Raw genomic sequence first — 18,851 nt, 5'->3', positions numbered from 1 at the left:
ATTAATTCATTTGTTTTTAAAGGAACATGAATATTTAATGTAGCAATAATAGAAAAGAATGACCAAATTATTTCAAAATAAAATCTAATAAATTCTTGCTTCCAATTGAAGTTCTTGTCTTTGAGAGCTGTCCTGGAGAATTCATAGATATATTCAGCATCAGCTTAAACTTCAGAAGCATTCACTTTTTCCAATCTTAAGAAAAGTGATAAAAGAAATATTTGAGAACATTACTAAATGAAACAATCCTCTCTTGAAAAATAATTACTATTATCTTCTTACGAAATAGAGCAATGTTACACAGCTCTTAAACTGTTGATTTGTCATGCAACCTTTCTTTCCTAAGCCTACTTAGGACTTATCCTTCATGTTGCAAACTACCTGGAAGTAAGGAGACAAAGATGGCTTGTCAGTCACAGCTGCTATAAGTAGCTCAACCCACCCACTTTCTCCTCACTGTTTTTCCTCTTTCTGCTGGTAGCCTGAAGTGTATACCTTATTTCTATAAGCCTTTCCCCCCCTCTTATCAGTTCTTGAGCTCCTAAAGGAAGAGGGAGATAGGGAAGGAAGGAAGGAACAAAAACCAAATGATGTTAGGAACAAAACAGGCAGAATATGTGCATCTTGTAACCATGTGCATTCTTTGACTGTAAAGAGTCCATAAGTTTTGTCAGGTTCTAATAATTTATTCCTGTGATTCTTAAAAGGGAAAAAAGACATCACAAATCTCCTTATGGAGACTATGCAAATACAGTATTATCTTTGCTTACAAACAGGCAGATTTCCCTGACCCTGTATCAATCAAGTCCTTCAGTTTTAGGCATGACTGCACCTTGGGTTGAGGAGCCAAAAAAGCTGTTGATATGGCTTTCTGTGGGTCCTTACATTAATTGTTTATTTTGTATCCTCCCACCACAAAAAATAAATTTTGACACACAAACAGTGACAATTATTGATCTGCAGGGGTGACTGTCCAACAGAGAGACATTTTGGAGGGCCCAGCATTTGGAGGTTCTCAAAACCTCTCTAAACAGAGGTAGATTGAGTGCAGATCTCAAAAGAATAGTGGATCCAAGTCCTAGACTGACAAGACACTCGGGGACCAACTGTTTTTAGAGCTTCATAGGACTCGTTTCTGAAGAAGAGTTGAAGCCAGGAGGCGCAGAATGTGGGGACTCAGGTCAAGGCAGGTGGCTAGCAGTGGGTCTTACGAAGATAGATCTTCTTAATAATTAAGTATCCTGTGTCCACCTTAAGCATCTTACATTGTGATTTTCAAAAAAACAGGAGCCTAAAACTATGTTCTGAAGTCCATATTTAGACACTTAAAAAGTAGCCTGTCTTTCAAAAGGGCAGAATGTGCAGCCGCACTCCAATTTTGAAAATCTCTGCCTTGGGCAATACCTCAACATTTATCCTGTTCCACTATTAACTTTTCTCTCCAGCTTCTCTTCTTCTGATAAAGCTGCAGCCCCCAGCAATTGTAGCATATTCTCTGGTGGTGATATCCCATATTGGACATCTGGAGGTCAATATACTCTGAGTTATGTTTAATAGAGAAAGCTCCAAGTGCAATATTATTTAGATACAGAAGCTTTGTGGTCTTGCCACAGTCTAACAAAGCTGTTGTAGTTTGAGTTCCCTAGCTTTATTTACAAAGTTAGGATGTATGGGAGATTTGGTTGTGTGGGCACATCACCTGGAATGTGTAGGGACAGTGGTCTGGTTGGGATCTTGTAGAGAGCGGTGGAATCAGAGGTAAGAAGGCAGCAGGATTCTGGGAGCCTTTGGAAGGAAGATTGTGTGGGGATCTTGGAGCCTTCCAGAGGAGGGCTGAAGGTGCCAAGAGCCTGGGGATTCTTGAGGTTGCTGAGAGGGTGGGATTGGGAACTTCAAAAGGGCTGGGTAAGCATCCAAGCATTTCTGGTGCTTATGTGAACCAAGTGTAACCTCTGAAGCTTATGAGGTTCACTCATCTGTACTTTGTAGTCTTTTATTCAAAACAAAATGTAGGAATTGGCTTCTGACCCATAACTTCCTTTGAGCACTATCAAGCTTAGGGCACAAAGCACATTTTGGAGAAAAGTTATGTGTATGTCATGAATAACTTCTGTAACACTATCATAAGACTTGACCTCTTTGGAGTTAAGTATGGAGTGTTTTCATTTGTAAAAATTCCAAGGTTCTGGAGATTGTTTTATTTTACTCATTTACTTGCATCCTCCTTCATATACTGAGTAGTCAGCTAATTCTACACAGTCCTAATCATATTTATTTAAAAAAAAAAAACAGGCAATAGGAATAAGAGTGAAACCAATCATTAGAATGATTGTCTAGGGTTACTCTAAGGATTTTGGCAAATGACATTTGGCGCAAGCATTCACAAATATGGTCCTGCGTTAAGATTTTCTCAGCAAAATGTTATCGTTTTTTTCATTGTGTCCACTTACAAGAGAGAGATACAGAGGATTATGCCACTATAGCTGTACTTTTCTTCTAAATTAACTCTCTCTTAAAGGAATGTTCTGTAATAATTACTCTACTTTCTTATGTCTTTAAAATCTCTTGAGATCCCATGAGAACAATTCACTGTTGTGATATTTCTTTGGAATTCATACAACACCTCTCTCTACTTTTCTTGGCTGGAAATATTGTTTGGTTTTAGCAATTAGAATAGTGTTCTAAAATAATCTCAGTTAGTAGTGGTTCAGAGTTGTTTCTGAATCCAGGTATAGCAGGTTTCTAAAGCTTCCTATTTTTGTAGATAGAGGTATGCAATAGCCTTTTTCTGTAATCCTTATTTTTGTATTGCACACAAAGTTTTGCACAATTTTTATTAAATTTACATATCCTGATGATCTGTATTTTCCTCGCTTTGCTTTCAGAGTGGTTTGCTATATGGTTTTACTTTGTAAAATGACTGAGACAAACATAGCACTCCAAAATGCCATTTTAGTAGTGATTTACCTATGAAATGTGCTATGTTTACAAATGGAAATTTTTCTAACTGCCAGCCTTGCAAAACTCAACTCGGGATCCAAAAGCTGAATATTTTCCGTGGCATCTTCACTGGTCTGCGCTACAGAGATCTCCTTTGCAGATTCACCAGTGGCAGCTGAAGTGTTGGTGTCAGGCTATGCTGCTTCCTCTTACTGGTCAGGCATTCTACATCCAATGGCAGAGATAGTCATCATGCTTCAAGCTCGCCCACTACAAACAAAAGTGTATACCCATTTTGCTAGCATGTAAACAGTATTAACCTTTCTCCATTCTGATTCTATCTAAGGGACGTTTTTTAAAAGCAACTTTGGAACTTATAGGAATCTTGCTTTAAGCACACATGCTCATTTTCTCTTTCTCAACTCCTCCACCACAAATAACAGCAGATCTAAGGAAGAAGCATTGGTCAAAGGTTAAAATGCTCTTCTGGGGAGCTTACCTGCTTACTTCTACCAAATAGAATAGGTGAGGTATCAGGAAAAGTAAAACCAACAGAAAAAGGCTACATTATTCTTATTGGCTGCAATTCTAAGATTCTATCCATGTATGTGATTCATCAATAGAACTGTTGGAGGAAAGATGGAACTTGTGGGACAAATTGATTTAAAACAACAATTCAGGATGATAGCTTTTATAAAAATAATAGGGCCTGGTCCACCTAGTTGCACTGTTTTTTATGCTTGTGTAACTCCACTGACTAAAAGGTGTTTGGACTAAGGTGTAAAATCAACGTAATGCTGAGAAGTATCAGGCCCAATATGTACAACTTTTTGTAACACATAATTCATACTACCTCAACTTCCAACTTTTATCCAATCTTTTTGTTTGACAAAATTAAAATCTTCCCCCTTTTAATGAAAGTTGTAGCAAATCTGCCTGAGGACACATCTTCAGTACATGTAAATAGGTGTAGCTCCATTGGATTCAGATGAATTTATACTAGCCAAGAGTTTGGCCCTGAATGTCTAAATATGTTTGGCTTCCTGATTCCAAATTAAGCTATACAAGAGAACTCCTGTTGCTTTCTTGCTCTGGAAAACTAGCCTGTAGAGTAATCTTATTTATCAAAATTCTGGGGATGAAAGAGAACTTTAAATGCACTAAAAAAATTCAGATCTCTAATTTCAAAGGCAGCTTTCATTCACAGTCAATCAGCAATATATAAACAACTGGGAAAGAATAGTTCAGGGCTCTTATGCCAGGAAACCTGTGAGTTACAATTGCATGTTTTCTTGCAACTTTTGCAAGTACTTAACTTTACAGAGAAGAACTTTGTATCAGAGATACTAAGATTCTTGCAGAAAACAAAAGCTAGATTAAGTGGTGAAAAGGTTTTGTCTTGGAGGATTGAATGGCGGTGTGGTAAAATCAGGATGAAGAGGACATTCCTTACCTAGAGATGATGTGAAAAAGGCATGGTGACAGGATTGGGAACTGGAGATGAATGACCTCATTGGCAGAGCAGAAGTCAGGGAAACTGATTAGACAAAATCAGAGGTATAGACTGGAGCTGAGTATAGAACAGCCTAGAGTTAAAACAAGCAGTGGATTTAGCTGGTAGGCCTGTGAAACTGTAAAGAGAGGCTGTTTCTTAAAACAAGATTTTACTCATTGCCTTCTTTCCTTCCATTCTTCTCATGCCACTGTCACTCCCACAGGCCAACAGGGCACCTGAATTCAGAATAACTGTCAGAATAATTGTTTTCATTGCTTTGTTTACATTTGGAGAATTCCAGCCAGTCACTCCCAAATTTTGGTTTTGAAGCACAGTATAAACACAAATATGACAATTAGTCTGGACAACCCCATGCTGTACTGTAGGCAGAGAAGGGGTTAAATGAGGGGGAAGAGAGTGATTGAGGAGGTCAAAGGGATTTTCTACTTTTAAAAAGGTAACATTCAACATTTTGAACAGCTCTCTTGTAGGTTTTTTTTCTTCCCATATAATATGTAGCTATTTAAGTGAATATTTAAATGAATTGACTCTACTGTCTAGAATTTCAGTAATATATTACGGGATTAATAAAAATATATCTTGGGACATAGTTAGTACTTGTAAACAAGAAGAACTGTCAAGCTATTATAATAACTGAATCATGGGCTAAATCAATTTAGAAGCTGTAAAGCTATTGTGTGTTTGTAGGCAGGAGTTTAGGTTAATACATTAACTTGAAGAATCCTTACGTAGTTGTTTGTTTGAAATGCTGATTTATTTAAATATTTTGAGACTCTTCCCTCCCTTTTCTCCTTCCTGTCAACCCAACCTCTCCCTAATTTGTTTTTTAGTTGTGGGTTGTTTTTATATTTTTGTTAACCCTCCTGCTCCACTTTGCTCCTGGAGAAGACTATGGTCCAATCCTGTCCAAAACTATGCATGTGCATAACTTTACTCACATGAGACCTGTCCATTGATCTCAGTGGGGCTACTCACAAGAGTAAAGTTACTCTGATGTATGTTTGCATGATTGGGACGTAATCTCCACCTCCCAGTAGGCCTAATCCATCATACATTCAATGGACATTGGATCCAATGAAAGTAATTAATTTTTTTGTAATGCAGTTGTATTTTTATAAAAGATGAATTAGGACACCCACCTTCTCTACCCACTGCCTTTTCCTTCTTAAGAAGTCGCTGACCACCTCATCATTGCTTTTATTATTATTTAAGTTTATTTAAATTATACTCAGCAGAATTCCACACTTTTATGTGCTGACAGTCATCTGCAAAGTGCTGAGCTCCCACAGCTCCCACTGACTAACACTAGAATTGGGGGTGCTCTGCATTTGAAATGTTAAGTCCAAAATGAGGACTACTTAATAAAAGCAAGATATATAATGCTCTAGAAAGAGATATTGGGATTATTTTAGAATTAATAGATTAAAGGTAGGAAAGAATAGCTATATATGGAAAGGTTATGTAGTAAACTATGGAGTGGAAGAATTCACTGTTCATTTGGAATTCATTTATGAGATACCAGAATACTGGGGTAAAATAATCACAGGATTACATTCACAGAAGCTGAAAGAATGTGATGCAGTGAATCACTGAATGAAGTTCTTTATCTAATCGATATACCAAAATGTACTTACAGCATAAACATTTTGTATTACTATAATATCTATGTTCATTTTAATAGTTCTTGCAATATGAAGCAATGAGGAGAAAAAATACTGTATTTAATAAAGAATTCCATGAGCTAGATTGAGCATGAAGGTATAATCTGGACATTCTTGTGCCCACTCCTGGTAAATCAGAAAGTGCAAACCTTTACTGAATAGTACTCAATATATGTGTATTCTTTCTTGGAAAAACGTGCCAACAAACTAGTGTTAAAAGGTCAGACTGAAAGGAGGTTAACATAAAGAATTTATTTTGGGATTTAAAAATGTGCTAGTGTTTCTAACTTGCAACCAATTCATGTATTATCTCTAGCCGCTAAATATCTCATTTCTTTGCCAAATCTTCAGTTCCATTAAATGAAGCTTTGTAAATTTCATTCTTTATTTTGAAACAAATAGAACTAGATGTAAAATTCCAAGGGTATAATCCTGCAGCAAATTGTACATGAATAATTGACTTTACACATGTGAGTTAGGTCCATTGAATGGAATTTGCAAGCATGCATAAAGTTACTTGTATACATTTAGTGTTTTAAAATCAAGCGCTTAATTTGGTTTCAGAAATATACTTAATATTCAGCAGAGGCTCTTTGACGTACACACACTTCTCTAGTAAAAATGGAATTGGTGTTTTTTTATTTAGTCCATATAATCATGCTTTCTACTTTTTATACATCTTTAGTCTATCCCAGCTTGCATTTTTTTCCATCAGAGTATATCCTCAGTAGTATTGGGATCTAATTTTAAGACTGTTATCGAAAAATCTATTTGTGTATAAACTTTGGTTAAGATAGTTATACTTCAGTACTATATTTATGGGAGGACTATGAACAGGAGTTTCTTGAGCTTGGTACTGTAGAAATCTCTAGGGATAAGCATAATAGAATAACATACATTTTGAAAATCAATGATGTGTTTGTTGTTGTTGGCCAAAGCAAATGACATTTTAGTATATTTTTAATACACAGTACATTCTTAGTAGTGCTAAATGTGCTTCGTATTAACAAATCTGATCTTAATGATAAATCAATTGTCTTGGTAATGTTTTGTTAGTTACTGTACCTTTTATATCTTTGAATAATGCTTTACCATTCTGTACTGTGGGGTCTTTTTTTACCGGACAGCTTTAGACATTTTATATTTTACATACAATTAGTGAAACAAATGAAAACACTATTAAAATAGTAACTGATATAAAATTCAGTAAATGGTATAAACTGAATTTAAAAATTACAGGTTTCAGAGTAACAGCCATGTTAGTCTGTATTCGCAAAAAGAAAAGGAGTACTTGTGGCACCTTAGAAACTAACCAATTTATTTGATCATAAGCTTTTATGAGCTACAGCTCACTTCATTGGATGCATACGCATACACATCCGATGAAGTGAGCTGTAGCTCACGAAAGCTTATGCTCAAATAAATTGGTTAGTCTCTAAGGTGCCACAAGTACTCCTTTTTTAAAAAAATTACAGTAAGGCTTCAATATGCATTTAAAAGCCAAAGAAAGAATATTAGTAAATAATGCATCTCTAAAACAAAGGGATCCAATCCATACTCCAGGCAGGGACCATACCAGCATCTAGTCTGGCCTCCTGCATACCACAGGCCACAGAGCTTCTTCACCCACCCATTCTGACAATAGGCTCATAATCTCTTGCTGAGTTACTGAAGTCCTCAAATCTTAAAGCTGTCTAGGCTTCTATGTTTGTTTTTGTTGACTGATTTCTGTAGCAAATGAGCTCAGTTTAGAGTAGAAACTTAAACTGCCAGGTCTACAAACTTGACCGGAGATGTGAGAGTCAAGCTTGGGTCTTATTCTGCATTAATAAATGTTTTGCAGAATCTCCTTTCAAATATGCCTGTGTACCACAAGTAGCTTCAGTGTGATTACCCAAGAGAGATTGATTAGAATTCAGTATTATCAGGAGTAAGGCACTGCAGCTATGCCTACTCAGTACTCCTGTCACCCTAACGAGTCATCTGGGCTGCCTGACAGACCATCCTGCCTGACTGGATGAGGCAGCCAGTAGGCCAGTTCTGAAGATCAGCAGGAGCTGTAGCTTGGTGACTGCTCAATGCACATGCACACAGACTTTCTGCCTCCTTGTGCTTGTCTGTCACCAACCCCTGCTCCTGCTCTGCTCCTCCACAGCTTCAGCCCAGATCCTGTCCTGCAGCCAGCCTTGTTCCCATCCTGTCCCTGCCTTGCTCCTCCCTCAGAACCTGCCCTGCTCCAGCCTTCCCTGACTTCTGGTAATCCAGTTCCAACACTCAACTCTGATTCCTGACTGCAACTCTGCCTCAACCCTTGGCTCTGGCATTTGGACACTGACTCTGATTCTGACCTTTGATCCTAGTTCTGGTCCTGTCTCAACCCTTGGCTCTGGAAATTGGAATCTAGCCACTAGGCCTGACTGCCTACTACCCAGTCTCCTGACAAATATACAGAAGAAATAACAGACTCCAGTACACACTTACTTGTGTTGACTTGGTACTACTAACAGAGAGGGAGGAGATTTTTGAATAAGAAGGCTATCATCTTTATACAGCTGCTTTTTGGAGCAGAACTTCTAGTGTCAGTGAGGCTACTTCTGATGGTTGCAGGACTGGACTCAGGATGAATGAAGGGATGCTCATTTGAATAATTAGAAGTTTTTTTCTGCTACTTAATTGAAGCTGAGTACAAATTAAAGAGGGCATGAAGAGTACTCATTTGTAAACTAATACCTATTTCCAAATGAGATGTTTGGTAGTCTCATTTAATGTTAAGAAAAATACGCAAATTTGACTCCCTCTAAAATTGTTCTTTTTGTCAAGATTGAAGAGACTTTTAGCTTCAGAACCTCTTCCCACAGCAGATAAACTACAAGGCCAACAATAAGTATATACTTGTAAAGTCTGATGGATGTCCTGAGATACCATTCCAAAGCTAGGAAGCAAGTGCTGTGTGGAAAATCTGGGAAGCTCCCAATTCTAGCTCTGCTGGTCATAGACCTATCAAACCTTGAATTAGTCACTGTTTCTGAGTCTGAACATTGTCCATCTTACATCTCAGATTGGTGGCTTTTAAGGTGTGGCGTGCAAAAACAGAATTCACATTCAGAGTGGCACTTTGAGGGTTTTTTTGTTTTTAAAGCTGCTCACAGGTTAGGAGTGTTAGAATAAATTCCAAAGTGGGTTGATGAGTGGACAGAGGGCGAATGAGACCATCATAGGTGCATGATAAATTTATCTGGCAAATGTGTTTTGACTTTATCACGCTGATATTTCCTTAACATGCAACTGATGTGAAGGGGTTTAAAGGAAAACCTAAAAAACTTTGTTCTTGAAATTAAACGATAAATGGGAAAGAACAGCGATGCTACATCAGATATAAACGAAGAGGTAATAGAATCTGATCTAGATTTTAAAAGAAATTAAACCCCAAGTACCAAATATGGCTAATTCCATCATATCAAGCTTAAGGAAATTATAGAAACGAGTCTAACATGGAAGAGTTCTTATGATTTAAAACTTGCCTATAAACTCTGAAAAACCTTGTTTCAGGAATTTTTGAGTAAGTATGGAGGAAGGATGATGATTCAGCATCATATAGTACATATAGATAAGAGCTGTTTTAAAATTAGTATAGTACTTGACCATCATCCAAGGTTACCTGTTCAAAATAGGTAAAATATGAACCTGTCATCTCCTCTTCAGAAAGAATCTGGCAGCACCCATCGTTCACCAACGTAAGATTATGCAAAGACTTGTAAATATGCTAGCCAATAAAGAATTACTGTAATCACGTCTTAAGGTATTCAAAGCTGGGAGTTCTGATGGAGGCAGAAATGAATGCAACCTAATAATATTCCATAAATGGGAGATGTTCTAGCTACATAAATTAGAGGTTTTTGGAAAAGGGAGTAGGATTAGAATGAACTGCTGAAGTTCTTTGCTGCTGAAGTAGGAGCAATCTGAGTGTCTGAGTCTTCAGTAAGAGAAGCCAGACTCTTAGAGGTACTTACTTATTCTCATCGGGATGTGCACTTCTATCACTTGTTTAAAAGTGTTAAAAGAAAATATGGTAGAAAAAGTCAATGAAGTGTAAGAAAAAAGTTAGACTGGCTGAGTTTTAAATTAGGAAAAAATAAAATACCCTTCAGGATCTGATTCTGCGACCCTTGCAAGTTTGTTCTATTAGGCTATAAATCAGTTGGACTACTTTAGTGAATGTTTGCACATTTTGACGCATTGATTTCAGTGGGACTCTTCACCAGATAAGTACAACTCAACATGAGAAAGGGTGACAGAATCAGGCATGCAAACAGGGATTTAAAATAATAATTGTTCAAAAAAAGCTAACAAGCTTCTCTGTGCCCTTTATATTAATATTTGAAAACTACTTTAGCTCTGTAGTTTTCTGTTTTAGTGGCTTTTATTTGCTTATTTTAGCAAAGTTGTTGGAGTAAAATAAAGAGAATTTGAGAAGAGGATAGAAACAGCTGAGTGAAAATAACTATTAATTGTGGATTTATTTGTGTCTTTTTTTGTTCTATTTCTACAGCACCTAGTACAATAGGGGTCTTGGTCCATGATTATGGTCCTAGATGCAATGATAATACAAACAGTAAATAATAATAGAAATCAATCCAATGCAGCACTTCAGAATTGTGACTGTGATTACATTGCAGGTGGCAATTCTGATATACAACGTGTACACATTTGAATCAATCTGCAAGACTTTAAAAGAGACTTTGTAGAAATTATCTAAACTGTTCTTATCAGTGCATTATTTGACTTTACTCATTCATACAGGCTGCCTTAGAGAGAGAATGGCTAGCTTTGGATTCCACCCGCTTCCCTTCAAAAACACTGCTGCTCACAAACCAGCTGCACTGGCCAAAGGTAACATGTCATGGAAACTTCTTAGTCTTCAGTCTTTGTTCATTCCTTGAGGATATGCTACACCAGGGTGATTAATACTTCAATTTATTGACTTGAAAAACACAATTACTTTTAGAAGCCTCTGACTTCCTCCTCATCCCCAGATGTAATTTTTCATGTAGCTTTTCTTTCATTTGCTTAAATTTTTCTTTATTTTGGATTTCTTTCAACACTTTACTTCACAGTAGCTCAAAAAAAAAAAGATGATGTGCTTCATCTGCACATTTGGCAATGGATTAAAAATTGCTCGTTGACACAGTACTTTAAAAATACTAAAGTCTGCATTATATAGCAACAGCTGAGGACTTTCAGAACAGCTAAAGGTCACTGAACTGTAATGTCTGTGAGTTATTTGATAAACTTTGAAGTTTCAGCTTTCTGGGGTGTTTTTGTTTTTGTTTTAGGTTTTTTTCCATTTTTCTTCTGCTATATGCAAAGTATTCTTTAAAATATTTTTGCCTGGATTCAAATAATGGCTATTCATAAATGTATAGTGAGTTAAACTTTTTTTTTGCTTTTGAGATATAATTAAACACACCATCTTTTTTGCAATATTCCATAGAGCATTTAGTTAATTGAAGAGAAGGTCTATGATGGACCTATCATGTTTTGACTATACCTCTGAAATACAAAGGGCATGACTCTGCAAACATGACTCATGTTTAAGTACATATGTGAGTAGCCTCATTAAAATCAGCAAGGCTACTCCTGTGCATAAAGTCAAGCCCATGAGTAAGCGTTTGTAGGATCAGGGCCAAAGTTACGATACTATTCACTGACTGTTTTTTATATATATATATATTCCCTTACTTACAAGTATGCTAGGCCTCAACGTTCCGATCATAATTCATTTAATTTACCATGGCCTCCACATGAAGCCTGGCAGTGTGATGAGAGACCACATTCATTGTCATCAGAAAACACCCAACTTAGGAGCAGGTAAGCCAAAATGATTTGCTTTTTTTATTACTACTTGTACCTGCTCTGGCAGGGACCAGAATAGACACTGGAAGAGTAATTAGTACTCCTCTTTGTGGTGCTTTTTGCAACTGTTTGATTGGTAACTCAGATAATTACTGATTTGTAAGTAAATGCGCTCATTAAAACTGAATAAAACAAATACAGTCTATTAGGTCTGCAGTCGTTTAATGTGCATTTAATTAAAATATCAAAGTTCTAAGAATAAAAGGCTGTAAATATGTAAATAATAAAATGTTAACAAAAAAAATCTTATAACGTAGGCCTTAACATACAGATATCTAACAGATAAGAATTTAAAAGTATTTCTCACAAGGCTGTATTCCTTTGCAGAAAAGGACTGAAATATACTTCATTGTAACTGAAATGTAAACATTCAAAATCAAGGGCAAACTTTTATTGCTCCCAAAGATAAAGCCTTCTTGGAGTATTAAAATACAAGTTTTTATTTCTGAGTTTCAGAAGGCATAAATAGTTCGCAGAATAATAAAGGCTGCAAAGCCATCACACTATACTTTTACTACTGACCCAGGTTTCAGTATTGCTTTGCTACTCTTTTGTCAGGTCAGACAAGAGAGCTATGTCACGTCTCTCTGACTTGCAACCCAGAAATAAGTTGTCTTTCAAATCGGAAAAAGAAGAGAAAATTTCAGAAGAATGGTATGTCCAAATCTATCCTATTGTTTTGTTTGTTTGTTTGTTTTTAATGTGAATTCTACACATCAGGAGCTGTAGATGTAGAGGATTTTAATAGGTACCCTGGTTAAGTAGGTATTTATTTCTAAATGTCAAAAATATTGTTTTAAACTTTTAACCGGCGTGTGAGATACCAAGTCAATTAACTACAATGTCTTAACTGTTTAAGATGAGCACTGCAAGCATCTGTGTAGTTCAGTATGTCGAGTATCATACATGAGATGTCCTGTGCTCTTGCTGTATTCTATGTGAAAGGTGTGGGGGAGGGGGAGAGAGAGAGAGAACACTGTGCACCTGATATGTGAAAATGTGTATATATTGATAGTAAAATATCACCTTCCCTTAGGGGTTTTAAAGATATTGCCACTGCACAGCTAATGCTGAAGAGGGCCCATAAAATGAAATCCAAGAAATCTAGTCATAAAAATCTAGGTAAGTCAACAGTTCTGTTACAATATATGTTACATAAGAATATGTATAAAATGTAGAAAACAGCAGGTCTCTACTTCTTCATCTGAAAGCAGATTGTCACTTCTAGAAATTTTGCTTGTATTTTCTTAGATTGCTTCACATGTTAATATGAGGGGGGAGTAATGTGCTTCAGAAATGAACATATTAAATCATCATAAAAGGAAGTTTATTTTGTTTATATGTTAAATATATTAATATTTGAAAAAGTACTCTGGTGAATATTGAGAGGAATATTTGACAAATGTATGACATGGGAACTTTGTTTCATTGTGTTCTGTGTATTCCCTTTTCTAGATATAAAGTTTATATTTCTGTATTTTTGTGCTGCTTAGATTTTTTTTTCCTTCAGAAGAATATTTCAAAGGAAAAAAATGCTTGCTCAGTTCTCCTGCTCTTGATTATATTAGGTGCTATTTATATACATTTGTGAAGGTTTCACGGTTTTTGGTGTCTCTAGAATTGATCATAATTTGGCATTCAAGCTTCAAAGATGATTCTGTGAATCTTGGAAGGTACTTTCCTCTCTTTGCTGACTGATGCTAAAATTATTCCTTCCCTGCATGGTTACTTCTTGTGTCCGTCATAAGGATAAAATATCTTAGTTAATTATTGGTTGACACCTTTAAGTTCATTAGTCATGGCAGGCTGTCTTGAGAAATCCTTACAGTAATAATGTTTAACTCTTTGGTGATATGTTTGGAGCTCTCACTACTGGCTATAATGCATTTTCCATTACTGCATAACATGGGAAATCCCTGTTTTGTGTCAAGCGGTGGTTGTTTGTTTTTTTTTTTTTTTTTAATTCAAGAGTATTTGCACTCAAGAGGGGAAACACAACTTACAGATAAAAAGGTAAAGTTAAGAAAAATTTGCAAGTCCCTCCTCCCCCAGCCAAGTACCAGCACCTAAGACTACTTATGACAGATAGATCTCTAGATTTCAACAAAAGGTACCATATAATTAACCTTTTCATTATGGATGTTTTTATATGCATTTTGTTCAGATGATTGGAGGGGGTTTTGTTTTGTTTGTTTATAGAAAGTGCTGCTCTGGAAAAGTCTTCTAAGCACATGACCAGTGTTTAAAAAGTTAAAAAAAACTTTATAATTTGAGTTGTTAGATCTGTATAGACCTGATCTGTTGTTTAGTTGCAAGATATCTCCTTCCATGACTACCCAGTAAGGAATCCCCTTTCCAAATATACCATCCAGGCAAAGGAGAGCGTTGATTTTCAGAGTGAGTGTCCCGTCACAGAAAATGCCCCACCTTCAATCCCCTTTCAGTATTGGGGCTGTTAGGTCAAGTACCTCCCTTCATCCTAATTGCTCTGGTACAGCATGATGAAAGAGGCAGACTCTAAAGTAGTCAGATCTAAATGGAGCTTAACTTAAAACCAACATTTTCAGTTACACCCTGATCTGAATTGGACACTAGTGCAGATACTGAAGCACAGCTGTCAATCCCTCCTTGCCAGAAGCAGCACTAAGTGCATAATCAAGCAACTACATTCAGAACTTTCTGGTCTGGCTTCTGTAGTCTGCCAAAGTTCCTTTGTGCTGCTTATGTGAAGTGGCCTTATTCTGGTCAGAAAATCCCAGTGGAAAATTTTCCCTGTGTAGGGGGAATCTCCACAAGCATAGCTGTCTCCTACATCCTTCCCAGCATACGGGATGGGGGTGGGTGGGTGGGTGGGTGGGAAAAGAGAAACAGAAAGGGAATATCAGGGATGGTCTGAGGACATGGTGGAACTGAGACCTTACACCAGAAGCTTAAGTAAGAGGTGGAGGAGTCCTGTTCTAACTTGTTCCGAGACCAGGCAGCCCTGAATCAGGGAGCTGCAACAAGCTGTGTGTGGCTGCCACTCTCCCCAACACGGGGATGAGTGGTCTTCAGATGCAGCCACATGTAGAACAAATTGCAGTAACTCGTCTTGAGGTAAAAAAACATATTTGGCAATGTCAACATCCTTTTCAAGAATGAGATTGGTCACAATCCCTTAACCAGACATTAAAAAAAAACAAAAAAAAACCTTTGGCCTCTTCTGTCAGTTTAACCTCTCATGCAGCTGGATATCCCCAGAACATGTGCCTCTTACTAACAAAAGGCAGGTAACAACCTCTCTAAACAATAAGCAATTGTCAGCCTCATCATTTCCTCTTGTTTCCCTAGGAACCGGCATCACATCCTTTCTGTATTCTCTGAATTGATCCTCAGCCACCATATAGTCATCCACACCTCAATATTACCCTTACCCTGATTATATCTTGGGTTTTTTTAGGTTTGATCTTTTCTTAAACTCCAGATTGTATGTTATGTTATTTGGCACTATTCCTTCCTAACATAAAAACAATGAGGAGTCCTTATGGTACTTTAGAGACTAACAAATTTATCTGGGCATAGTTTCAACTAATTTCATTCAAAAACTTAATATTATTTTAATATAAGTATTAACTTAGTGATATAGACATTCCCACGAATCTGAGGATAAAGTACAAAGTATGCACACAGCGTTAATTATATTCTATAAAGAAGTAGGTTTTCAGAACCTCTAATATGTCCATTCATTGCTCTATACATTATTTGCAAACAAAAATATAATAAAAATTAAGTTGTCAGCTGAGCCATAGAATGAGCAACCTCCAGTAGCTCAAAATACAAGGAAATTACAGAATATTAACAAATAGGCATCCTTTTATGCTCAAGTCTCAATGTCAGCCCGCTAACCAAACATCTTTCATGAGAAATATTGCTATGCTAAGGTAAGGACTTGCTAAATTGAAGATGTTGCATTCACACAGTAGTCCCTTATTAACTGCTGTTTCATAGGACCACTCATATGCTCTGGTCACTACAAATATCTTGTGGTCTTGTCACCCGTCACTTGCAAATGTCACCAACTTCCTCTGCCTTAGGGCTTTATTAGCTGATATTCACATACCCACAAAATAGAAAGTTAGCATCTGCCCTGGGTTTTATATAGCCCCTCTTTAAAATGCCTACTCATTTACCACAGTGGAACTTGGATGGGATTAGCATTGTAATGAACATCCTGGGTTCCTGATGCTCTCTGGTGAGGGGACTTGTTCCCTTCTTCTCTCCATATATCTGCTTCTTATAGAGCTGTGATGAGTAATGTGGTGGGAGGGTTTCCCATCCTGTGAAACCAGGACTGGCTTATGCACTGGCCACTTGGGGTATGTGTACACTGCAGTGTAAACCCAGGCTCAGACTCAGGCTTGAACGCAAACCCTTCTTCTGTCTGCGTAAATCTCTCAGACTCGGGCTTGGACCTAGGGTCCACTCCTAGGACTCTGTGGTGTTCAAGGGTAAACCCGTGTCAAGCCATGATACATGGTTTGAGCCCTATCACTTTGCATGGTAGTCACAACCCCCCAACTTGAGTCCAGGGAGTCCGAAAGTAGTATACCCCAATCCCATGGGTCAATCACCTTTCTCCTCTGTATCCCAAGAATCTCCAGTTGAAAAAAGAAGCCACCCCCCTCGGCATACAACAGCACCTCAGTGAATCAGCGTTAACTCTTCCATTGTCTTGGAATCAGCTTGGCATTCTGCCTCCCTTTCCCTCCAGCCCCCCCTCACACGGCTCAAAATGACGACCAGGAAGTGAAAACAAAAATGAACACCTTTAAAGAGGATTTTTACTGGAAAGACACAGATTTTTTGCTCAGCCCATTCCTGTTTCATAAAAATAATATTACATAGCCGTGCATTTGCCACACTGTAATCACTCAGTGGTCTATGGAGCTGCCTATAAAAATGAACTATGTGTTTAGGGAAATGTGATCCATTTTCAAAACTAGTTCATTTCAGTTAAAGGTAGTCCATGCAGTTCATAGGTGACACAATCATTTATCCCAAGTATGACTGGGGTTTGCAGTTTTGTCCAGAAATGTGCTGTGGGAAGGAAGGAGGAATGCAGCCATAACAGAATAAGCCATGAGTGAGCTAACTCAGCATTCTGTTCATTCAGTCATGGATTCTGACCCAGTCCTGATTGCTAATAGCTGCAAAATTTTCCTGAAGCAGGAATTCCAGATAGTTAGTCACATTGTGTGGAAGCATATATTTTCCAGTATCACTTGGGTAGCTCACCAGCCCACTCCATTCATAGATGTGATGTTCAATCATGATATGTTTGAATATTTCTGATGCATACGCTGCAAATTGACAACCAGCAGCTTGGAATAACATCTTCCTTTGCCAATGGGGCACCATGAGAACAATTATGTCCTTCCAAAATATGAAAGGCCTGAAATGATTATAAAAAATAAAAAAAGCTTTTTGTAGAAAGGCCATCGACCATTCCCCCTCCCTTTCTCCAACCCACGTAATTATGCAAGTTTTGTAAAACAAAAACAGCTTTGCATTTTTATTTACCATTGTGTCTGCACTGCTTTAACTGCGGTTACTCAGGCTGTGTCCAGGGAGATTCTGGGGACTGAAGCATCCATTTCACAGTATATTGCAGTTAAGTTTTGAAATGTAACATTTTATGTCCTTGAAATTCCACAAGAATTAATTCTGGGCTCCTGCCACTGAGATATTTGAGACGCTCTATATTGTGTCCTATTGCAGTCCCCCCTACTAGCTGCTGTGTCTCCACAGCTTGATATCCGTACCCTCATGGACCATTCCAAGAGGAAGCATTTCTGTGATGAACTAATGGTTGAAGTTCTTGAGAGGGCCAACAAGCAAGTTGAGTATCAGAAACACAGGGACTTAAGACTGGAGAAAAGGCATTCTGAGAGGCAAGAGGAAAGGCTGAGAACAAGGTATCAGCACAGGAGCGAGAACAGTGGCTAATGGGGGAGGACAGGGCTCATCAGAAAGTACTGTTTGAGCTGTTCATCTTAATTATGGCTGCAAGATTACTGGTTCCTGGTGCCTTTCCCACACTGTGGCTTGATTCCCTTGTGACATACCCTGAGTCCAAAAACAGCTGCAAAAACTCCATGTCTGGGTGGCCCATGCAGTCTGGCCCCATGAGCAGGTGGACAGGGCAAACTAAACCTCATGTGGCCCTCCATCTTGATCCCCCTCTCCTCTGAATACCTCCATCCACCTCCTGCTGCACCAACTGCATGGGAAATGAGAAAAGAAAGGAAAGGAGAATAGGGAAGCCTGGGGACATACAGCGGTAGGGTGTTTCAGTTATGTGTGCACTTGTTTTCCTATTTTGGGGATGTTCTTTTGTAACTGGTGTTTTGGTGTTGTAATGGCAGCCGGCCTGCCTGGCTGTGTGTGACTGCTGCACTGTTTTAACACATGTTTATAAATAAAGCCTTTTATGTCACCAAGAAAGTTTATTGCTATCACTGCATCTCATAATACAACCAAGATTTGAATTAATAAAGCTAAACATAAGTTCAGGAACAATTTTAAGAATTAGTAAGCAAACACTATTCCTATACAGTTAGGTACGCCAATCCACGTGTCAATCACTTCCTTATATGAACCCATACTATGACTCACTTCCCACCCATTTCATAAGACGACATGACATTCATAATAACTACATTGCATGGTAATCTAGCCCTGTTTCCCCGGGCCCACCCGCATACACAAGCACATTCATAGAGATACTATTCCACCTCTTCCACTGGGCCATGCAAGTCCATAATGTGAGAGCACAAATCATC

The 18,851-nt window shown here is 37.8% G+C and overlaps 1 protein-coding gene across 1 annotated transcript in view; it reads left to right on the top strand.

Annotated features, from left to right (window-relative positions):
• LRRIQ1 (leucine rich repeats and IQ motif containing 1) overlaps positions 1-18,851 on the top strand; it is a 168,158-nt gene that overhangs the window by 82,893 nt on the left and 66,414 nt on the right. The window contains exons 18-21 of the mRNA XM_077807706.1: positions 10,918-11,007; positions 11,864-11,985; positions 12,589-12,684; positions 13,067-13,152. Coding sequence (XP_077663832.1) covers positions 10,918-11,007; positions 11,864-11,985; positions 12,589-12,684; positions 13,067-13,152 — 394 coding nt within the window. The remainder of the gene's footprint in view (positions 1-10,917; positions 11,008-11,863; positions 11,986-12,588; positions 12,685-13,066; positions 13,153-18,851) is intronic.

This window comes from Eretmochelys imbricata, chromosome 1 (genome assembly GCF_965152235.1).
Source record: "Eretmochelys imbricata isolate rEreImb1 chromosome 1, rEreImb1.hap1, whole genome shotgun sequence".
NCBI classification, from domain to species: domain Eukaryota; kingdom Metazoa; phylum Chordata; order Testudines; family Cheloniidae; genus Eretmochelys; species Eretmochelys imbricata.
The sequence above is the reverse complement of the archived record's forward strand: the minus strand, read 5'-3'. Positions and strand labels throughout refer to the sequence as shown.